Genomic DNA, 22,976 nt, shown 5'->3' with positions numbered 1-22,976 from the left:
AACAGTGATGATTCTGGGGGTGAGTAGAAGCTTTCCCTGCGGGGGTTATGTTCACCCATTTGCTACTCAGCCCTCCACTGCTTTTAAAACCTTGCTGTGAGTGCCAGGATGAAACCTTCAACTCAGCTGTTCCTCAGCTACCAAAATATCTCCTTTGCCCCTTGACCAGCTGTCAAAACTTTCCTGGCCTTCCTAGAGCGAGCAAGCATCTTGGGGAATGTTTCCATCGGCCTATAAGAAAAGAGAGGGATGCTGTGGAGATGAGTAGCAGGACTGAGCATTCGATACCAGGTGCCTGTGCTAAGCAAGCTCCTAAGCAAGCCTGTCCATCGGGGCTACCACCCCTTGCCTTTGTAATGCTCCCAGCTTGGTGGGCTCTGTAGGATAAGATTGTGGCTCAGGGAAGAAAGTGCTTCAGATCAAAAAATTGTGCAACTCCAGAGCCAAGAAAAAACAACAACCCTTAATTATTCAATTAGTTTGAAACACTTTAAAGTATCCCTAAAAATAGGTGAGAGGGATGTTTGTCAGCTACAAAGAGATTATCCTGCAGTAGTATTGTTTATCTTATTTTATGATGATGCTACAGAATACAGTCCCTGAGGTAGCCTCATTAATGTTTATGAATGAACCCCTTGTTTTATCCTTTTGGTTTTAGAAGGAAGAAATAGGACGATAGGCTAGTAAGACTTGTTTTACTATGGATGCCTTGGAAAGCCCAGGGACACAGGCATAAGGTCTCTATAAGGCTCTGTAGTTCTGCACATGGATCACAACTGGATTTGGGTGCCTGCTAGACCAGCTGAGAAGGTGTAGCCTATGGGAGAAACCCAGGCAGGACTTTGGCTAAAATTCAGGGTGAAATTCTGCAGAATTCCCAGTGGATCTGTCAGCAGGATGTTGACACTCCTCTACTTCTCATCGGTTGTTTCGTTCTGATCTCTTCCAGCAATGGCAACCTGTGACCACACGTTGTTATGGCACTTCCACAGGGCAATATCTGGTAAACCCTGCTGCCTGTCAGCATCTCAGCCCAGGGTGGAGGCTTCTTTTCACTATCTATTCCTTAAAGGAGGCAACAGTTTCTTCTGGCTATCTTAAAAGAAGGGTGGCAGTTATGCCCAGCCCATGACAGCATGTGGTGGTTTCTGAGTCTTACCGCTCCAGCCTTAAAATAACAGCTCTTTTTTCTGAGCCAACCAACAATTGTGGTCAGCCACTAATACCAGTTGAACTATTTGGCAGCTGCCCTATAGGAAACAGCTCTTTCAGGAGAGCCAGCCAGAAGAGCCCTTGGTCCCAGAGCCACGCTGGGTTGTTTTCAGTCAGAAAGGCACATTTACAGACTTCCTTGCCCCTATAACAACAAACAAATCATAGAATCATAGAATCGCTAGGTTGGAAAGGACCCACTGGATCATCGAGTCCAACCATTCCCATCAGTCACTAAACCATGCCCCTCAGCACCTCATCCACCTGTCCTTTAAACACCTCCAGGGGGTGGTTACTCAACTGCCTCCCTGGGCAGCCTCTGCCAGCACCCAATGACCCTTTCTGTGAAAAACTTTTTCCTGATGTCAAGCCTGAACTTCCCCTGGTGGAGCTTGAGGCCATTCCCTCTCGTCCTGTCCCCTGTCACTTGGGAGAAGAGCCCAGCTCCCTCCTCTCCACAACCTCCTTTCAGGTAGTTGTAGACAGCAATGAGGTCTCCCCTCAGCCTCCTCTTCTCCAGGCTAAACACCCCCAGATCTCTCAGCTGCTCCTCCTAAGACTTGTTCTCCAGCCCCTTCACCAGCTTCGTTGCTCCTCTCTGGACTCGCTCCAGAGCCTCAACATCCTTCTTGTGGTCCTGGAAAGCTAATAACAAACGAGTAGGTTAGAAATAGTAACTCGAGTTTTGGCGTTTTATTGGATGAATGAGCGGGTAAAAGTTTGCTCCCATCACCAGCTACGCCGTTTCTCGCTCTGTAGTTCCTTTTCCATCCATCGAGTGTTGCGACTGTCAAGCGAAGTTTATTCTGGGCTCGCTTCCCTCCCAGTTACGCCCGGTAGCCCCCGGCACCGGCACCTCGGGGCACTGAAGGGCTGGGGCAGGCCGGGAAGCTCCCGGAGGAGCCTCCTCCAGCCCCACGTGGCGAGCGGCGGCTCCGCTCGGTGCCCCCCGCGGCCGCGCTCCCCTTTTTCCCCCGGCGGGCGCTCGGTTTTTGAATGAGTGACCTCAGCCGCGCCGTCCAACCGCCGCGCGCGGGGTCTTTAATATTCATGAGGCGCCGCGCCAATGGGCGGCCGAGGAGGTTGTTTTAAACGGCAGAGCCCCGCAGCCAATCAGGCCGCTCTCGTAGGCAGCCAACGCGAGGCTGAGCCGCGCCGAGCCCCGCGTCGTGCCCTGCGCTCCAGCTCCTGTCCACACTACCGCGAACAATACAGGTACGTGCAGCCCCGCCGCAACTTTTCGGGGGGCGGCTGCCCCCTGCGCGCCCCGCCCTGGCCCCGCGCTTCGCCCCCTCTTGCTCTGCCTCGCCTGGCCTTTCTTTATTTATTTTTTTATTTTTTTAATTTTTTTTTTTGCAATTTTTTTTTTGCAATTTTATTTTGCTTTTTTTTTTCCCCCCAATTAATTTTTTTCGGCAGCTTTTTCCCGCAATTATTTTTTTTGCAATTATTAATTATTTTTTTATTATCTTCCCCCTCCTCCCTTTCCGTCTTTTTTTTTTTTTTCCCCCTTTTTCTAATTAAAATCGGGGTTAAAAATCACCCAAAAACTTTCTTTCCACCCCCTCGGGGGTCGGCGGTGCCGGGGCAGACGCTGCGCGGGGTTCGCGGCTCCCGGTTCCCCGCGAGGATCATGGCTGGGGACGGCGGGACCGGCTTGTTTCTCCTCTTTCCCGCACGGTGTTTTTTTTTTTTCTTGTGGCTAATATTTTTTTTTCTGGTTTCTTTCCCCCTTTTCCCCTCCGCCCTCTCTCCCCAAACGCGCGTCTCCCGGTGCTTTTATTCGGCGCCGGCGGTGGGAAAGTTGCCGGCCGTGCCCGCTGTTTATTCTGCATTAATATGGCTGTCGCTTCAGCATCTGACAGGGATAAACCCTGCGCGATACCGCCCGTCCCGGCCGCGCGGCGCTGCCCCCGCCGCCGCCTCGCCCGCCGCCCTCGCCCCCGCCGCTCTCTCCCCCCGGGCGGCTCCGCGCCCGCGGCGGGTCCCGCATCGCCTCTTCCCCGCGCCGCGGGCATTAACATGGCTGGCGCCGGAGCGGCCCCGGCCGAGGCGAGAAAGACGGCGCAGCGGCGGGGAGGAGGGCGGCCGCGGCGGCGGAATCTCCCTCGCCGCGCCCCGCGGGGGGCCCCGACCTTTCGCTTTCGCCCCGCGTCCTCTCCCCCCGCGCCGCCCCGCTCTCGGCCGGGACCCGCGGGGCCGCGCCGGGGCTCCCCGCTCTCTTTATTTTTTTTCCTTTCCTCTCTCCTTCTCCGTCTGTTCCCCCCCTCGGCCGGCGGCGGCGATAATGGCTGCACGGGAGCCTTTGTTAGAGAGCGCTGCGCCAGGCAGCGGCCGGGGGGGCCGCTCGCCCGCGCCGCCGCCGCCCCCGCCGGGGGGGGGGGGGGAGCCGAGCCGTCCCCCCCCGCCCCGCTCCTCGCTTCTCCGGCGGGGGCGGCGGCGTCGCTCGCGGTGGGGTTTAATATTCCTTCGATCGGGGCGCCCGGGAAAGGGCGGCGGGGGGCCGGTCTCGCGGCGGAGGGAAAGGGGGGGAAGCGCGGCTTTGTTCGGCGGCGGCGCCGGGAGAAGCCATCTTAGCGCGCGGGGCCGGCGCCGGGAGCGGGGAGCGCGGCCGCCTCGCCGCTCGCCCCGCGCCGCCCCGCGCCCCGGGGGCCGCTCCCCGCGCTGCCCCCGCCGCCGCGCGGGCCCCGCCGGCCCCCCGGCCCGCCGCCCCGCCGCATTTGAGGGGCACTTTCTTTCATCGGGAGGCGTTTCACAAAATGGAAGATGAGTTATTGGCGTCTGGCGGAACCGCCGCGGCGCCCGCCGGACCCGCCGCCGCAGGTGCCCGCGCGCCCCGCGGAGCCGCCGCCGCCGTGACCTTGGGGCGGAGAAGATGGCGGGAGCGCCTCGCGCGGGTTTCCGCGGGGGCTGCGGGAGGGCGGCCCCGCGCCCGGGGCCAGCGGCCGCGATTAAATATTAACGGGGCGCCAATAAAAATTAAATTTTCAGACGCCGAGAAGCCGTAAATAGGAAATATTGCTGCGGGGGTTTCTTCTTTTCTCTCGTATTTTCCTCCCTTCTGAAGGGGGGGGGGGAATCCTACAGAGGGCAGGGAAAGAAATGCATCCCCAAAGTTAGCATCGCGCTCTCCGCATCTTGGCCGTGTCGCTTGATGGAGCCGGTGCCGCTCACCTCGCGGACCCCGTGGCGTTGAAAACTAACCTTTTATTTCCACCCCTTCTCGCGCGTGAAAGGTTCTTGCGCTTCTGCAGGGGAGGATAATCTGGATGAGGGCTGCGAACACGTGCGCTCCAGCTCCTGAAGGGATAAGTCGTAGCCTGGCACCGTGCGTGCCACTCCAGCCCCAGCGCCGCGTAGCCAACGACAACAGATCGTAGAATCGTTGAATAGTTTGAGTTGGAAGGGACCTTGAAGATCGTCTAGTTCCAACCCCCTTGCTGTAGGCAGAGGCATGTCCCACTAGAATATTTTATATTAGTTCAGATATAACTCTCCACGGGCAGGAATACGCGTGTCTAACAGCCTGTCTCCAGTCTTTGGGCGTGATGTAAACTTAGATGCATGAAAAGCTTAAATCCGGTGACTGGTTTCGCTTGTCTCAAGTGTGCAACCCAACTGTCAAGGAAGAAAAATTAAAGTGTCTGTATTGGGGATGGTGAGAGGTGTTGAGGGCAGGAAAGGCGTGTGTTACTGATGGGGCATCACTTCAGGGGATGGTGGTGTGTGTGTATATATATGAGTATATATAAGTATTTGCCCATATATGTATACACGTATACATATATGCACTCATCCATATATGCCTTCTCATGTTATTTATTTCCCTTTTTCCCTTTTCCCTACAGAGTCAAGATGGCTAAAGGTGATCCGAAGAAGCCCAAGGGCAAGATGTCTGCCTATGCCTTCTTTGTGCAGACGTGCCGTGAGGAGCATAAGAAAAAGAACCCAGAGGTTCCAGTCAACTTTGCAGAGTTTTCCAAGAAATGCTCGGAGAGGTGGAAGGTACCTTAATTGCGGCTTTCTCAAGGGATAACTTCTCATGGTATCTGCTAGGATGACGGGTGTGTGTGTGCCTAAATGTGAAGGAAGCTGGTGCTGCTTTGGTCCGTGAGCTGTTCATGGCAGGGCGTCCCGGCCATTGATTTGGTGCTGCTGACTCCTGTAATGTTCACGAAGGCAAGGCTCCAGCCCAGTGTATCTGCCTGTTCAAGTGCTTCCACTACAGCCTGGCCTTTTTTCCTCTTTCCGAGCACTGCCTTTCAGGAGCCACCTCTCTCCAGGCCTGCGTCCTCAAGGAGGACTCTGTGCCTGTGCTTGTCCCATTCCTGTTGCTTCTCTCACTGAGTATGCCAGCTGTGGCTGCAGTCCCCAGTACAGGACCTTCGTCCCCAAGGTGGTCCAGTTGAAAACAAACAAATTCTGAAACTCCCCTGTCGAGTTGGTATGTGTTTGCTTGTTTACTTAAAGTTTGCCAGCTATCGAACAGTTGGGTAATCATAAGTTTGGTTTCTTTTTTTTTTTGGTTATTTTTTTTAGACCATGTCAAGCAAGGAGAAGGCTAAATTTGATGAAATGGCGAAGGCTGATAAGGTACGATATGATAGAGAAATGAAGGACTATGGACCAGCTAAGGGTGGCAAGAAGAAGAAGGACCCCAATGCCCCGAAACGACCACCGTAAGTAACTTTGAGGCATTAAACACACAAGTACTTTGGATTGTTTTCATGCCTTGTAACCTAGCAGTTAGGTTTCTGTAAAGGTAGTGAATGGGGCATACTGTTGATGTAGCAGTATCAGTAATGTTCGTAGTTTACTGATACTGTCTTGTAAGTCTTCGAGGCAGCTTGTAATCTTGAGCATATAGACCACTGAAAGGAATTGCCTGTACTTGGTATCCTTAATCCCAAAGTGATGGAACGCATGGAAATGGCCAGGATCACATTGAGACTTGGATACCCAAGATGATGTTGCGTGTGAGGGAATAGAAAACGCTTCATTAAAAACAGCATTGGATGAAGGCTGTGAGTCAGGTCCTCAATAAAAACAAAATGTATTTGGTTTGGTTTTGTTTTTTTAAAGAGTGTATTTACTTGGCAGTGAGTGCGTGTGAGAGTGTTGCGGGTGAGGGATGGAGGAAAGAGGTGCTTCCCAGGTGTGCTGCTGTGGTGCTGACTGTCCTCTGGTGCTTCTCCCCAAGGTCTGGCTTCTTCCTCTTCTGTTCAGAGTTCCGCCCTAAGATCAAGTCCACAAACCCTGGCATATCCATCGGTGATGTAGCAAAGAAACTGGGTGAAATGTGGAACAATCTCAGTGATGGTGAAAAGCAGCCTTATAATAATAAGGCAGCTAAACTGAAGGAGAAGTACGAGAAGGTAAGGCTAGTTTTGACTTGTGCCTTTTCCGTACAGGCTCTTGTGTTGCTCTGTTCCTGTAACATAGACCCCACCGAGGTGGCCCCAGCGTATAGTGAGTGTCTGCACCTTGCAGACCCATTCTCATTGCACTGCGTGCTGCATAACCAAACTTCAGGGACATGGGAGAGAATAGGTTAGAGTTCCAGGCAGACTCCAGCGAGGAGGGAGAGCTTTACCCCAAGTGATGCACAGCAGCGGGTGCTTGTGTTGCTCCAGCAAAGGATTTGCTGTGCTGTTACAGGAGCTTTGTCCCGTTAGTAGGAGACTTCCAAGAGAGGCCGGGTTCTCTTCTCCTCCTCAAAGAAATAACTGTGAACGCAAAGTTCAGAGCCTCTGTCATCTGGAGGCAGCCGAGTATGCTTAGGTGTCTGCATACCTGTGTGTGACAGTGCTGGCTGTCTCCCCTTTTGGGGGTGCGGCCGTGGAAGGCCAGTCCCTTCATGTTGGTGCCCGCTGCTGTACAAATGCTGTATGTGTTTGCTGCTTAGAGCAAATTAAGACATCCCCTTGACTTTGCAGGATGTTGCAGACTACAAGTCTAAAGGAAAGTTTGATGGCGCAAAGGGAGCAGCAACCAAAGCTGCTCGGAAAAAGGTAGAGGAAGAAGACGAAGAGGAGGAGGAGGATGAAGAAGAGGAGGATGAAGATGATGATGATGAATAAAACTGTACAATACTTGTCTCCATGTGAATACCATAGAGTAGGGGAAACACCATAAATGAAGCACCTCTTATTTGAGATGGTGTCTCTTGCCCTTATTAGGCTTAATTAAAAGAAAAATTTGGATTCCGATCGCGTTGTAGTTTCTAAAAGTGCTCTAGAAATTGTAACTGGTTTACATGAAGTGGCCATGGGTGTAGTGAGCACCCTGAAACTGTATCAAAGTTGTACATATTTCCAAACATTTTTAAAATGAAAAGGCGCTCTAGTGTTCTCCTAACTCTGTGCACTTTGCTGTTGGTGTAACAAAGCATTTAAAAATGTTTCAAGCATTTTTTTAATTTGTAAGGTGGTGTTACTATATGGTTATTGGCTAGAAAATCCTGGGTTATAAACTGTACATATCTATAGTTTGTAAAAACTAGACAGATTCTTGTGGTACATGCTTAGAGTTATGATGCCTTAGAGGAGCAGTGATTACTTGGAAAGGCTGTATGTTCCCCGGGGTGCCATGGCCCAAAGCATGCACTGTGAGGGTAGATCTATTTACACTACAGTGGGCGTCCATTTAGCTTAAAGTTGTCTTTCTGTATATAGTGAAATAGCATTCTGCTGCCATTCTTAGTTGTGGAAGGGGGTTCAGCTGGCATGAGAAGTGTATGGATTTTTTTAGTTAAGTGCGGTAGTTTTTAAACTGAAACTGTAGACATCTCTTCATCGTCAACTAAGTGAAGAGCCAGTGCAGCAACTGAAGTTCAAAAACACTCTGTACTTAAACGAATTTGCAACGTTCTGTTTTTTTTGTATGTTTAGAATGCTGAAATGTTTTTGAAGCAAAATAAACAGTATTACATTTTTAAAACTGTTCTTGACAACACTCTAAATTTCTGGTTTAAAAGGATCTTAACAACAGCAAGAGGTTCATTTTGAAGTCTGTGGCATCCCTCAGGGCTGGTGACTTAGGAAACATTCTGTCTCAAGGATTTAAAAAAAAAAAATTAAAAAAAAAATAAATGGTGGCCAGCCAAAACTGGCTGAATTGAAAGAGATGGCTGCTCCAGCTAATATGCAATCGTAACTGTTTATGGCTGAGTGGCATAAGATGCTATGCAAGTTTGAACTTTATTACTTGAACTTGGGAGCCTAAATGAACATTCATGACGTAATTGTTTGTTTGTGTGTGTATATAGCAGCATTCAGAGATGCAGAGCAAGGTAGGTGGCTAGGAACGAGGCTGACACCATGGAATAAGTATAAAAGCATAGTTTGGATTTTTTTTTTCAGTTGTGTTGGGTAAATTTATAGCCCAAATGCATTGCTGTACATATTAAAATGTGCCTTTTTTGTCCTGTGTTAAACTGTTTCAGACTTGTGGTTTTTTCTAGCATCTTAATTCATGGTAGGAGTGAGGCGCCTTGTCTAACTCCCTGCTGAAGTAGGAGTGTGGCACAGGTACTTAGTCTGTGTCCTTTCTCTAATGACACAAGTTTTAATAGGAACTGGGTGCTGTGAGGTGGGTTGGGGGAACAATGCAGGTCTCTATCCCCTTTGATAACCAGCTGGCTGTGTCACCATCTTGCTCTCTTTCCAAATCCAAGCTAGGGATGCCTTGCAGCCCTTGGAAGGGAAAGGTGATACCTGCTCTCTAGCAGGCAACTCTAACCTTAATTTTCCTTAGCATGGAAACCGCACGAGCTGGGAAAACTAGCAGCCCCTTGCTACCCTTTAGTTCCATCCTTGTGCTGACTGTAGTTAGCAGTCAGTGTTTGCTCGGCTGTGGGGGTGAGATGGGGGTGTGAGGATATTTGCATTAATGGCAAGTCAAAGTTGTGGGCTGCTGTGTTCAGCGAACTTAAGAGGGCAGGGTAACTCATTAATATAAACTGTGGGTACGGGCTGCTGCGCCTGCTTCCTTTGAGCCAAGCTGCAGATTGATGAGGGCCAGGCTTACAGGTGGTAACTGCTTCTAATGTGGATAAAAACTGCTTCATTGCCTAATGGGGAAGCACATCTGGCTTCCTGCAACTTCTCAACAACCATAGTATCTTGCCAAAACAGTCTGTCTAGTGTTGAGATGGGCGAGAACTTGAAAGCAAAACTAAGCAAGACTTGGTATGGAATGAAGCAAGCTAGTAAACTTTCATGAAACATAGCAACTTTTTTTTTTTCTTTTTAAGGTTGAGTTGCAATTGTATCACTTAAAAATACTTCTCTAATTGTTTAATGATGGCAATTCTTCAGTGTCTTTAATGGACAGAAAAACAAGTGTGAAATTCTGATGAAAGGGAGAAGATGACTGGAGATTCCAGCACGTGGGGATTTGATGGGAAAGTGGTGGAGCAGAAGAGAAAAGCAATGGCATCGTTTCAGGAGCTGTAGTACTGTTTCTATTGTCTAGTTGGCAAAATCTTCCCTTAGCCACATATGGGAATTGGCATAGATCACTGCTGTGCAAATCGAGCTTGGCTTTGAATTAACTGCTAGGAAGCTGGGGCCCTATTGATAGTATTAGCAAATAAGAACTAGAGCTGACACCTCTTTGTCTTTGTTTTATTGGAAATCTATTGAGTTGCAGAGCTTGATTAAGGTCCTGGGCCTTACAGTGCACTACCTCTTCCTGCTCTGCGAATTTCTAAAATATGGCATGCCTTGGGGATGCTGTTCAATACAACACTAGTGCAGGACTCCCGGGACTCAAATTTGGATGTTGCAGATACGGTGATGGTGTTTCTTCCCCCAGTACTCTGCAGCTGATGAATATCATGGTGTGAATGTACATAAATAACATGATTTGTCCCACCACCACTTGTTTCTGGGTTCTGAGATGTCATCTGAAGTACTGGGAAATGCCTAATTTCACCCAGCTCTGTTTGGTGTTTGTTGTGTTTGGTTTTGTTATTTTGGGGTGGGTTTTTTTGGTTTTTCTTTATACAACACCCTCTGAACGCTCGTTCTCTCTGCTTTGAAACACTTGTGGTGTTCAGAGCAGACATTTCTACTCCAGGCTGCTGTACAGCTGAAACTTCTAGTTTGACTTCAGTCCTGAGCCAAGCAGAGTAACTATGTTATTAACTCCATTCTATGTCCAGAAGGACAAGGATAAAATAGATTTGGGGAAAGGGAGGGGTAGGATGAAGAGGGACTCTTCCTTGCAGAGCTGGCTGCAAGATCGCTCCTGTTCCCAAAATGCAAAGTGTGATTTGTTGCATCCCCCTGCTGCAGTCAGACTGAAGCAGGCTGTGAGGATGAGGGGCTTGGATGGTGGCACTACTGCAGCTGTTAAAGCCTGCTTGTGCTCTGGGGAGACAGAAGATGGCTCAACTGGTTGTGGTGCTCCCTCCAGATTCCTAAAACGGTGGCGGAGGTGTGAGAGCTTTGCTCAAGAGAAAGTATCTAACGGGAGATGATGGGGTGTGCAGGCCAGAGCCTGCCTCTGCTGAAAATGAGCCCAGCAGTCTGTTAGCGTAACCCAGGGAGGCAGAGAAGCGATGCTCTCCCGCTGCTCTGTAGCCTGTACGTTTGTAAATTCAGTTGAAACGTGGTACATATTTGGTGTGAGCCCCTAGACCAGAGGAGGGGGGTGCAAGGAGGGACTGCATTGGGGAAGCCCCACCACAGGCGTGGGGTTAGCTCCCTGCAAGCAGTCACAGGGCAAAGCGCGCTTGCAGGATGGTTTCTTACCTCTTGTGTCAGTGTCCTAATGCATCTGTGGGGAAGCAGTGCATTAATTTTTCTGTAATAAAATTAATTGAAAATCCTAGTCTAAATGCATGTTGAATCAATTAACAGCAAATGGCTGCAGCTCTAACAGAGGTCCATGGGAAGGTGAGAATCTGCTTTGAGGATTGTACTGGGGATACAGGCAGAGCCGAAGCACCTCTGTTATCTGCTGCCTTTGGAGGGCTGATTTTTATACGGTTTTATTCACTAGTAATAAACCCTGCTGGAACAGCAGCAAGGTATGAGGGCTTCTGTTGGCTCTGGCTCAGGTGGTGGCAGGTGAACGGCTTTTTGCTTCCAGCCTCCAGCACAATTCTGGCAGTCACCTCCACTTTATATTTTTCCCCTCTGCTCACTTGGGCTGTTGTTCCACAGGCGGAAAAACATTGCCCAAATAAACCCTTTTCTGTTGCAGGTTTTGGGAAGCAGGGCTTGGACCAGAGGTGGCTGGGATGGAACCTCCCTGCTGGCTTTGCTGGGGCGAGAACAGGGTGCTGCATTTTTGGCCGCGTTGCTGTTCACTTTCTGATGAACTCCGTGCTCACCTCTATGAATGTGAGCCCAACCTTACTCTCCTCTGAGAGATAAGGGGAGGAACTGTGATAAGTGACGTATTTATTTCTTTCTGCTAGGGCTGCACCAGATTTTAATGCAATAAGCTGAACAGTAAATTGCAGCTGTGCTGCAAAACAAGTGTGCTGGAGATCCTGTTCCTGATCAGTTGCTCTCTAAACGTATTTCAGCTTGTGGCAGAGAAAGGGCCAAATAACCAGCATGTTTGATTGGGAGGGGGGAACATAACGTGGACAGATGTTTGTGCCTTTTGAGGCATCTTCATCCCTTTTCAGCAAGCTGGACTCTGATGGGAGTGCAGTTTGCACCTGCCCCTGGTTGGACAATGTTTGGCAACCTGTGTTCAGAGTACTCTGCAAACATCTCATCCTTCTGATAGGTCTGATGTGTACATGATAAAGTGGGATGTGGATGAGGAATAGCTCCTTGCCTGTGCTAACGACCTTGATTGGAGTTGCCTGCTGTTAAGAGCTTTTCCCTGAGTGCCCTCTTGCACCTGGATCCCTAAATTAGACAGGAGGAAGCAGCCACATCCCTGCTAGAGTTGATGTCTGTGTCTCCTGAGTGGTGAGTACTTCTTCTCTTGTTCCTGGATATAGCATTGGCCTCACACGAGCACCTATGAAGTAGCTAAACTAGGGTCAATCTTTCTGTGGATAAGGTGAGAGGCAAGTAGGATGCTATAAAGTAGCTTCTCTTCCCAGCCCCTCCCCTTGTAAAACTCCATCCGGTCAGGAAAAGGCTTTTAAAAAAAATGTTAATAAAACACGGCCTGACTTTGTTGTTTTAAGTGTTTTTAACTGCTGCTTTGTGAAGCTTAAGATTTGCTTCACATTGGTTTAGGAAACTAATACACATAAAAGGGTGAAGTGGTTTGAGGGATTGCTTGAGTCGAATGTCTCTTGCTTGCTGCTAATTACTGTGTGATTACTCCTTTACTACGTGTTACCTGGGATGTGCCAGAAATAACTCATCATCTTGCAAGAAGCTCAAGAAAGGAGGAAGCAGGGACAATTCAGTCTCCAGTTTTCTTGAAGAATACTTCAGTAAGGTTTTATTCTCTTTAGCTTTGGAACTCAGGCTGGGGATCTTCTCTGGGCTTGGCTTCTGCGGTTGTTCAGGGGTTTGCTACCTGCAGCTCCTGGTGAAGGTTGCTCCTTGCTAGCAGGGAGAGCAGAGGGAAGCACGTTCTGGGTCTGCCATGGCTTTATTTCATTGCTTTGTATAGTAATGTAATTTTTGCAAGCTGCTGGGAGGTTTTACTGACCAAGCTCAAAGATCAAGACGTCAGTAAAAGTCTTAAAGGGAACTTTTGATTCTAAGGGCTTTTCTGGAAGTGGAACAAATCCCAACCAAATAGTGCTAACCTGTCTGATTAAAGATCTCTTGCTCTTCACTGTCACTCATGTTTCATTCGTTGTTGGTTCCCCACCAGAGAGAGTTGCCTAGCAAAAAAAATCTGCTAGATCAGACCTGGTATTTTGAACCTTGAGAGCAACTTGCAAAAGGCTTTCAGTGGTTTTGAATGCAGGAGGACTTGGCCTTGTTTGTTTTCTCCTATTGCCCTCTTAGTGCTGTGCCTGGACACAGAGCAGAGGTGTCTCCCTTACAGGGTCAGGCCTTTGCCTTTTCCATCACCATGTGGTTACTCATCGGTGGGGAGCACCAAGGAATACTCCTGTGGACTTGGGGAAGATGGCTCTTGATGGTTGCAGTTTGCTGGAAGGTGACATCTTGAAAAGCCATCTCTCCAACAGCAGTTCAGGCTGATCTTTCCTCATGTGTAGTGGAAAGAAGCGCCCATCCTTCTTTTCTTTCTGTTCCCCTCCAAAAAATGCCTCCATGATGTTTATTTCCAGATGTCATTTCTCAGACCTCTTAGGTCTTAAAGACCCATTTCTTTACCTGTCTTATGTCCTTCTGTCCTCAAGTTACCTGCCCTGGCTCTTCCTCTGACCAGTGAGGCAGGAGGGGAGGATGGCAGCAAATCAGCCCCAGCACTGTATTTGAGGTGGTGTAACTTACTCAAAACTTTTGAAAGCAGACTGGCCTGCGTCTTCCCACTAGTTGGATTCTTTAGGGAAGATCATCAGCTGGTGTGGAGGACTGTTGCTCTGTGTCGACTCTGACCAACCGCTGGTGCTGTTCCCCTGAGATATTCTGCTTAGAGCAGCACTGGGGTGAGGGGGGAGGCTACCACAGTCTGTGAGCTGCTGCTGGATGTGAGTGTTCCGGACCGGCCGGTGCGTGTGGAGTTGAGTGGTCATGATGAAGGTGGGGAAATGGAAGCGGGAGGCAGCTGAAGGATGCAGGTCTCCAGGTCTTGAGCAGACGGCATGCAGTCCGCAGGGTCTCTCTCAGTGTTGGGCACCATATGGTGCTGTATTTCACAGCCGTCCCTGCGAGATAAGGTTCAGCAGCTAGTACAGATGAAAGGGAACGGGTGGTCTCGGAAATATTTGCTGTTGCTTGTGCTTGGGCCTCTCATGGAGATGGATATGGCCAATAAAATATGTTGGGCTGTAGCACAGCGGTGCTGGGTTTCTGTAGCACACTTGTTGGGCTTGGCTGGGAACACCTCGCGGCAGGGAACAGGAATAAGCTGCCGCGGGATGAGATAAGGTGTTAATTAATGTGTGGACCGGAAGCGACTTTGTATATATTCTCATCCTGCTAAATGTAAGCTTCCTTCCCTTCAGAGGGGCTCTGGTAGAGTTTCTTCCCTACTTACCCCCTTCCAGACCACGCTTGGGCACTGGCTCTCGCAGTAGGTGGAGGGCGTTTCAGAGCTGATAGGGGACAGGCTCTCCCAGAGCAGAGCTGCAAATCTCCACAAGCTGGAGTGGGATTGCCTGTGGTCCTGCAGCGTGAGGGAAGCGAGAGCTGTCCTCTCGCCGCAGACGTGGGTGCTCAGGAAATGGTCCTGTGGGGGCTGCGCACCCTGACACGGGCTCATGGCAGGAGAGGGGATCCTGCTGGAGGAGCCACCAGTTTGCTAGAAGCCCTCTCCTAAATACGGACATGATTATTATTATTTCAGATTTATTTGCTTGGTCTGGAATCTTTGTATTTTTCCTCTAGTTCTGGAAGAAAATCAGCAGTGCCCTGTTTGCATGTGACATGGCTGTGCACAAACTCCCTTTGTGACTTCTTTCTTTCACGGGGAGAAACGCATTCAGGAAAAAGCAGGGCCCTGACAACAGGAATCAAGTGTTTCTAAATATGGACATCCCTTTTTGGACTAAAAAGTCTTTTTTGTACCATGCATATTTCCCCTGTTAATCATTTCCTTTTGTTCCTTGAAAACTTTCGTCCTCTGATGTTATAAGAGGAATTATAGCCACGCTGTTTGTAAACTTTCCTTTACGATACATGATCTGGCTTGTGTGTTAGATGGGTTTGCTGGGTTTTCTTTTTAATGCGGTTGGAAAGGCCGGTGCTCTGGTTACTCACCCTTGGCTTTTCCTTTTTTTTTTAAAAACAGTCATATTTGGCCTCAGCCTGTCTCTAAATATTGGGGATTTTACAGGCCATTGAGCTTTGCCTGGTCCTATTCACTGCTTTTGTGTTACACTAATTGGCTTGATAAAGAAGGGCCTGGGATCCGTTAAGTGCTTCTCCTCCAAGGTGAAATGTGAGATGGAGGGGGGAAAATATTCAGATGTGCACTAGCAGTTATGCTCACTGGATAATCTGAATGCATCAGAAATCAGCTAGAGCTCAGACAAAGTAGGGGATTAGGAGTCTGAGATGGGCGAGCGGGGTGGACATCTGGAAGCCTGCTGTTTAGCTTGTCTGCTGGGGTGGGTTGTGTCTTCATTATATGGGTTACACGTGCTGAAAATGAACAGTGCGCTGGGATCGTGGTTGCTCTCTGTGGATATATTCTGAAATAACAGTTTCTGTTGTTATTTATGGAGCATCCCACCCTCCCTGGCAGAGCTCTGTGCGGTTGATGCAAACCCGATCACCAGCACAAGCAGAGCAGCAGCTCAATCTGGGAAGCTGGAGGGACGCACTCGGGTTTTATGGCATTGTTTGCACACACCACTGCTGCCTGCCGCTTTGAGGGTTTTGGGAGAAACATCGCATGCACCCGTGGCCAGCGTTACGCAGACAACAGATGCACGGGCCCTCCCTTGCAGGGTGCTCCCCGCATTTGTGGGCAGGCAGAGCTCTGCAGGGCCCGATAAAGAAGCCAGATATGTGGGAGAGAAACCAAACTCAGGGTGTCTGAACCCTTCCTGTGTGTGGACCTGGGTTTTCCCCAAATTTAAGCCTGTTGTTTCTGTGCAAGGCTGCTTCTGCCACTGCCAGCATGTGCTGTGGGTGGCACTGGCCCAGTCCCTCACCCCATCCCACTGAGGGCATCACTCGGGCACGGAGCTGTGGGTGGGGTGGGGACGGATGTGTGGGGGGTTTTTCATTTGATGATGAAATAGGAGTTGAAAAATGCTTATTCCCTTTAGAGGACACAGTATTGGAGAAGGAATTCCAAATATGTTGTGAACAGAAATAGCCAAATCGTGGCTTGTTTTGCTGTTGTTTTCCCCCAAAAGTTAACTTCTTTACCATCCTCTTGGTGCGTGCTCCGTTTCTTCTCCTCCATCTCTGGTGCTCTGCTTTGCCCATGTTTCCATCCTGCTCCTGGACAACCTGCCTTGGCAGCTTCAATGTTGGCCAGGGCTGTGACGTGCCAAAGCATGGCTGTGCACAGCTGGAGCCTTGCAGGGCTCCCACCAAATATCCACTGCTGCCTGAAGAGCAGCACTCCTGCTCCGGGGTGGAAAGATCGTGCTGTGGAAGCTGGCGCCAAGATTTTTGGGATAGGTGCCCTGTTCAGATCAGCAGTATAATCCCTGTCCTGCCTCTGGCAAAGCCAAAATGAACCGGCTTAGGGGAGGGGACCACCAGGCACAGATGCATCACCCCAAGGCAGATGCAAGAGCTTGGTGATGCTTTGAGTCATGCTTGGGGGAGCAAGGGGGTTTTTAATAAAAAAAAAAAAAATAAAAAATCAGTGCTGCAACAGAGAGGCTGGTACAAGGGCACTGGGGACTCAGGCAAGGCATAATAAAGGGTGGTCGAAGGACATGTGCCAGTTGTTGCCAGACACGATGCCCCAGGGAACTAAAAGTGGGATGGAGGAGTGAGCCCAACGCAGCTGTGTGGCAGCACCCACCGAAAGTGCTGACTCGGTGAAACATGCCCGTGTTGTGTCAAAATGAGCAAAATTTAGGGAGAGAAGAAAAGGACCAAGCTTCTATTTTTTTTTTTTGTACGTTGTGTGTGATGTTCTTGTTTTACCTGTTAGCTATACAAACGCTAATCTGGTCCACAGGCCTCTCAGTGCCGTACTGATAGCTGGAATCCCCTGCTGCACTATCTTGTTTTCTGGTCTATTTTTGGAAAAATTGTGATTTCCTTTTTCGAGGAGACCTGACAGGGGAGCAGAGCTGAGTCCCAGTGGGTACTGGCAGCACTTTTACTTTTCGGATGCCTTTGTGTCCTACTGGGTTGAACCGTGTCTGTGTGACCTTAGGAAGCTGTTGCTGAGAGTGAGTGGGAGCAGCAAGTGGTGTGTGGATGTGCAGGTGAACCTGCTCCTTTGCTCAGTTCCAGTGTACTAGAGAGCCTGCATCTTGGTCTGTACTAGCAGCAGGTTTTGGCTGGAGACAAGGAGGTCCGGAGAAGCGGTACAACACCCCTGGCGTCACCCTTGGGCCTCCTGGATGCTAAATCTCTGGAAGCCAGATACGAAATCCTCCTTTTCTTCCCAGGATGGGAGGAGGAGTGCATTTCTCCTAAAAAGCAGGGCCAGAAAAGCATTTATGTGCTGTGAGAGAACTCTAGGTTAGGAGATTTGCATGATTTTATGCAGACTGAGTACAATTAAGCATTACAGCTCCAATTCGTCCTCAGTTTTAATGTAATTTTTCAGAAGCACCAGTAGTATGATGCGTTGGAACTGCCCCACGCTGTATGGAGTCTGAAGGGCTCCCTGGTGGCTTTGGGAGACCCCATGGCAGGGACACAGCACTCTGCAGCTCCCTGCTACCCTTCTGGGTTGCCGAAACCTTTGCTGAGAAATGAGGGTGTCCAGGTTTAAGGAAAGCAGCCCCAAGCACCAGCTCAGTCCTGATGGCTTCAGTGGGGAATGCTGCAAGCGGGAGCTGCTGGGAGTTTGCATTCTCCTTGTCCTCAGCCTGAAGAAAGCCTAAAGCCTCAGTCAATAATAAGCTTATAAGACAGTAAATCTTGGTAATGAGAAAAACAGAAGATGGCATCTGCTCAACATGATGGTACTGTGTATGGTCTGGTAAACAGCCACTGAAATGAGTTGTCCGTTATTGCAGGGGTTGCAGCCCAATTTCCCTGTGGGATTGGCTGGTTTTGCTGCCCCCAGCCCTTTGGAGTGGCTGCTGGAATCCTGTGGAGGCTGAGCACAGGGAGAGGTGACTTATTGCCTACAAGGGCTGGGTGCTTGCCCACAGGAGTGACAGTACCCACTATGAAACCAGGGCAATGAGGCACAACTGCCACAGCAGTTACCTTCATCTCCTCCTCCTGCCTCCTTGCAACAGCCACATTCAGAGTGTACAAACTTCGGGCAGTGCTCTGCAGCAAAAGGAGGTTGATGTAAAAATGGGAAAACAGTTTTTCCTATATCATATGATGAGCTGAGCTGATGGGCAACAGGTGCCTGGGGATGAATGATTTGTGTAGGGGACAGCAGGAAGAGGAAGGTGCTAGATCCTCATCTGACATCCACTTGGATGAACCTGATGTCCCTGGGGTGGAAGCTGGCAGCTGTCCCCGTCCTGCTCAAACTGCCTGATTCCAGGTCTGCAAATTGGGCAGGAAGAGGAGGGGAGAGTTCAGGAGAAGGCATCTGCATATGGTATGTAGTGCTTTTATGAATTGGGTCTTTAATAATTTACATTACCAGTTTAATACTTCGAATACAAATTATCTTGCCCATATGCTGTGCTGACAAACATAAAAATGGAGTAATCAAAGCTGTAATAGCACTACAGCAAAAAGACATAAAATGCCACTGGAAGGCTTAGGATAAATTATTGCATGCACACACTAGCTCTATGGCTCCCTGGTGCCAAAGGATGCATTGCAATTTCTTCTTCAGACTTTGCATTTGGGCTCGAGGACTGGTGCAATACCAGGAGTATTGCTTGAAATTCTGAGAGACGGGCAGCATTTAACAAAGAGGGGGAAAGAAAAAAGACTCAGACCTGTTTGATAAACACCGCAATTTAAATTCTCCTCTGACACTACATGGGATGCGAAGAAAATATAGCCCTCTTATTTGTAGGGAGCCCCCTTCTTCCTCCAGCGGGGTTATTTGCATGTATTATAAACTGCAGTGTTGGCTTGCCATCTTCAGGCAGCTGCCACGCACTGCACAGCATCCCTGTGCATCCCTGTCCATCCCAGCGCTGGCTGGAGGTGGTGTATCCACTTTGGGTGCTGCAGGGGATGCCTGAGGGAGGATGCTCACTGCAGCTTGGCGCCTGCTGACCCATGCAATGGGCAGCACCAGTCTAGGGGAACTATCAGTTCCACCTCATCCCTTTTTGTACCTGTGCTTGCTCCCCTGTAACGCCTGAACTCAAAAGGGCTGTAGGAGGTAGGAGAGGATGAAACAGCCCCAGGCCCTTCCTCCTGCCTCCTCGTGGCCTCACACAGGCTGCAGTTTAGGCATGAGGGAGTGGTACAGCTGAGCCTGGGAGCTTGCGGGTGCTGCAGGTGACTTCGTGGTTTGCTTTCAGCAGCCTGGCATCTATGGGTGTATGTGTGCTGGTGTTCTGGGCATCCCGAAGGGCGTGGAGCTGTGCAGCAAAATGCAGAGCAGGTTTGCAGAGCAGAGATTCAAATTGTGCCCACCAGTAAAAGCTGCTGTTTGTAGATGTCAGTAGACTGTGCATTGCGGCTTGTGGAGAAGTCCCTGCTTTTAAATACCAACCTATTTGTTGGTACTGTATCACAAAGACGTCCCTCCTACAAGCTCATCTTTCACAGAGCCATATAAGGCTCACATTTGCATACACTGAATTTCTCAGCTATCAAGGTTGCTCCATGCTGTAATCCATTGTATGCTTCTAATATATCAGTGAAAAATGAGGCTTCTTCCCCAGTAAATCACCAGCAACAGAGGGCATGGTGCCTTTCTAGAAGGCATGAGGCTCTGGTGATAGCAATGTCTGTCCCAAAAGGCAGAGGAATTGGGGCAAACTCATTCTGTACTGCTGTGATGCCTGAACTCACTGGCAGTCGCTCCGGGACCCAAACCCCTTGCACGTGAATGTGTTTTTCCCACCTTTGCTGCTGCCAGCCGTCTCCCCAGGATGTGGTGCCATCGGCTGGGGCGTAGTGCACCCCAAGGACTAGGGGTTACCCATCTTTGGCTCATCCATTAATGCATGTATCTGTGTGCACACACATATCTCTGTAATGGGCTGAGAGGAGAGGAGTGGATGTTTGGGATCCTGTGTTCCAGCGATGTGGGGCACCCAAGGCTGCAGAGAGAGACAGCACCTCCCTTCTGCTCACCCTGCCTCCCCCTGTGCTCCACCTTGCTCTGCTTCTTGTGCAACCCGAGCCCAATTCTGTGCTGCCCAAAGCCTGGTTTTGCCTGTGAACAGGGCAGTTTGGAGGAGCCCGTGGTGCTGCAGCCCACTCCATCCTCTGGCAAGCAGCCATGTGGCAGAGCAGCCCCATTATTGCAGCTGGCCACACCGTGACTCCAAAACCCTTAGTGCAAAGGGGTACTTGGAGCCTCTTCTGCCAGGAGTGATGGGGGCTGCTTGGGTGAGTGAAGGGCCTTGCGTGAGCTGGGATAGGGAGGCACAGGTGGGCATCCAGCCCCAATGATAGAACCTTTCCCATTGCCAGATCTTCTGGAGAATAAGGTCCTCACTGATCCTTTTGCACTGCAAATAAATTGGATGGATCAGGAGCACAATGAGAAATATCTCCATCCTTATCCAGAGCAGGGTTTTCAGCATAAAAGGCTTTATATGACTCATAAACTATAACATTTATTTCTGCATGCGAGGTAAATATTTCCCTCTCTGAATGTGTAAGCAATGCAATTTTGTTTGAAGCCTCCATTTGTTTAAGTTTCGAGGTGACAATAATTCACCTGTTTTCCCTTCCTGCAATTCCCCAAGCAATGGCATAAGACAAAACAGAGCAAACTCAGCTCCGTCTGTTTGTCGCTTCTCAGCTTCCCCCTGCCTCAGATATGCTCAGATGAGCTTTGTCCTGGAGTTTAATATTCGGGCACCTTCTGATCTCTAGCTGTTGGCAAATAGCCCTGCATTTTCCTGTTTAGAGGAAGAAATACAGCACACCTGTATGCAGCCACTGTCAGAGCAGGCAGGGAAGAGAGACATAACTTAATTTAACTCCAAATAAATCATGATTTCACAGTGATCTGCCTGTCACAGGCAGTTGAGACTCCCATCTCCTTGGCACTGTAACAATACTTGTCACTCAATGTCCCAAAGAGACCTGCTCCCAGACAGAGATCATAGATGACTGAGAAGACGCCTGGAGTTGTAAACACCATCAATCTGGAGAAAACAAATGTGTCCAGGAGCTGATCTTGGGTAAAGATGTTTGAAGGCAGTGCTTGCTTTTGCATTATGTGGGATGTGTACAGGGGCCATGTGGGTCTCCAGCCTTGAACCTCCCCTTGGTCTGTCACCACCTGAAAACACAGAGGCAAAATGCTGCCTCTCCTTTTCCCTGGGAGGGCTCAGGTCCCTGGCTTTTGGAGGGCAGTAATCCCCTGTGCAGCCTCCAGCCCTTCTCAGGAAGGGGGAAACCCAGGTAGGGATTAGCTGCTGTGGGTCAGAGGCAATAGTTTTGACAGCTTCAATGGTTTTGACAAAGTTTCTCACTTTGACACAGTTTCTCACAGCGTTCTGCTTGAGAAACTGTCAGCCTCTGGCCTGGACAGGCGCACACTCTCCTGGGTGGAAAACTGGTTGGATGGCCGAACCCAGAGAGTGGTGGGAGATGGTGTGAAATCCAGCTGGAGGCTAGTGACAAGTGGGGTTCCCCAGGGCTCAGTGCTGGGTCCAGCCCTGTTCAGTGTCTTTATCAATGACCTGGATGAAGGCATTGAGTGCACCCTTAGCAAGTTTGCGGACGACACTAAGCTGGGTGGAAGTGTCGATCTGCTGGAGCGTAGGGAGGCTCTGCAAAGGGATCTGAACAGGCTGGACCGCTGGGCAGAGTCCAATGGCAGGAGGTTTAACAAGGCCAAGTGCCGGGTCCTGCACTTGGGGCACAACAACCCTATGCAGTGCTACAGACTGGGAGAAGTCTGTCTAGAAAGCTGCCTGGAGGAGAGGGACCTGGGGGTGTTGGTTGACAGCGACTGAACAGGAGCCAGCAGTGGCCCAGGTGGCCAAGAAGGCCAATGGCATCTTGGCTTGGATCAGAAAAGGCGTGACCAGCAGGTCCAGGGAGGTTCTTCTCCCTCTGTACTCGGCACTGGTGAGACCGCTCCTCGAATCCTGTGTTCAGTTCTGGGCCCCTCACCACAAGAAGGATGTTGAGGCTCTGGAGCGAGTCCAGAGAAGAGCAACGAAGCTGGTGAGGGGGCTGGAGAACAGGCCTTATGAGGAACGGCTGAGAGAGCTGGGGTTGTTTAGCCTGGAGAAGAGGAGGCTGAGGGAAGACGTCATTGCTCTCTACAACTACCTGAAAGGAGGTTGTGGAGAGGAGGGAGCTGGCCTCTTCTCCCAAGTGACAGGGGACAGGACAAGAGGGAATGGCCTCAAGCTCCGCCAGGGGAGGTTTAGGCTGGACATTAGGAAAAAATCCTTCACAGCAAGGGTCATTGGGCACTGGAACAGGCTGCCCAGGGAGGTGGTTGAGTCACCTTCCCTGGAGGTGTTTAAGGCACGGGTGGACGAGGTGCTAAGGGACATGGTTTAGTGTTTGATAGGAATGGTTGGACTCGATGATCCGGTGGGTCTCTTCCAACCTGGTTATTCTATGATTCTATGATTCAATAAGTGGTGCCCCTAATGCACCACCCGCTTTTGTTCCTTATGGGAGGTGAAAGAAGGATGGTCTTATTTTGGTGTTAGGTGTGGCTCCATGATGCTTTCTGCTGGAGATTTTTACCTCCAAAGTGAAGCCGTTCAGCTCTTGCTGTGGGGACAGAGTCCCAGGATCACATCTTGTCACTGCTTAAAGATGTCTTGTGTGAGAATGATGGGTGGATGTGTGCTCCAAAATGGCACAGACAGTCCTGTGGCTGCACAGAGCTTGCAGGGGTGAGCCCAGCAGTGGGTGTCCCCTCACCCACCACATGATGAACCAGGCTCCTACTGGAGAGGGCAGCTGTTCTGAGAGAAG

At 50.0% G+C, this 22,976-nt stretch overlaps 1 protein-coding gene and 1 long non-coding RNA gene across 2 annotated transcripts in view; both read left to right on the top strand.

The window, feature by feature from the left end:
- The window catches only part of LOC138726210 (uncharacterized), a 219,331-nt gene that overhangs the window by 24,986 nt on the left and 171,369 nt on the right, over window positions 1-22,976 (top strand). The window lies entirely within an intron of this gene.
- On the top strand, window positions 2,254-8,151 carry HMGB3 (high mobility group box 3). The gene is made up of 5 exons (XM_069867520.1): window positions 2,254-2,427; window positions 5,061-5,217; window positions 5,752-5,891; window positions 6,413-6,587; window positions 7,149-8,151. The coding sequence occupies exons 1-5, from the start codon at window positions 2,279-2,281 to the stop codon at window positions 7,290-7,292; spliced, it is 765 nt and encodes a 254-aa protein (XP_069723621.1). The 5' UTR covers window positions 2,254-2,278; the 3' UTR covers window positions 7,293-8,151.

Source organism: Phaenicophaeus curvirostris, chromosome 13 (genome assembly GCF_032191515.1).
Source record: "Phaenicophaeus curvirostris isolate KB17595 chromosome 13, BPBGC_Pcur_1.0, whole genome shotgun sequence".
Classification (NCBI taxonomy): domain Eukaryota; kingdom Metazoa; phylum Chordata; class Aves; order Cuculiformes; family Cuculidae; genus Phaenicophaeus; species Phaenicophaeus curvirostris.
This window is presented reverse-complemented; position numbering and strand designations above follow the sequence as displayed.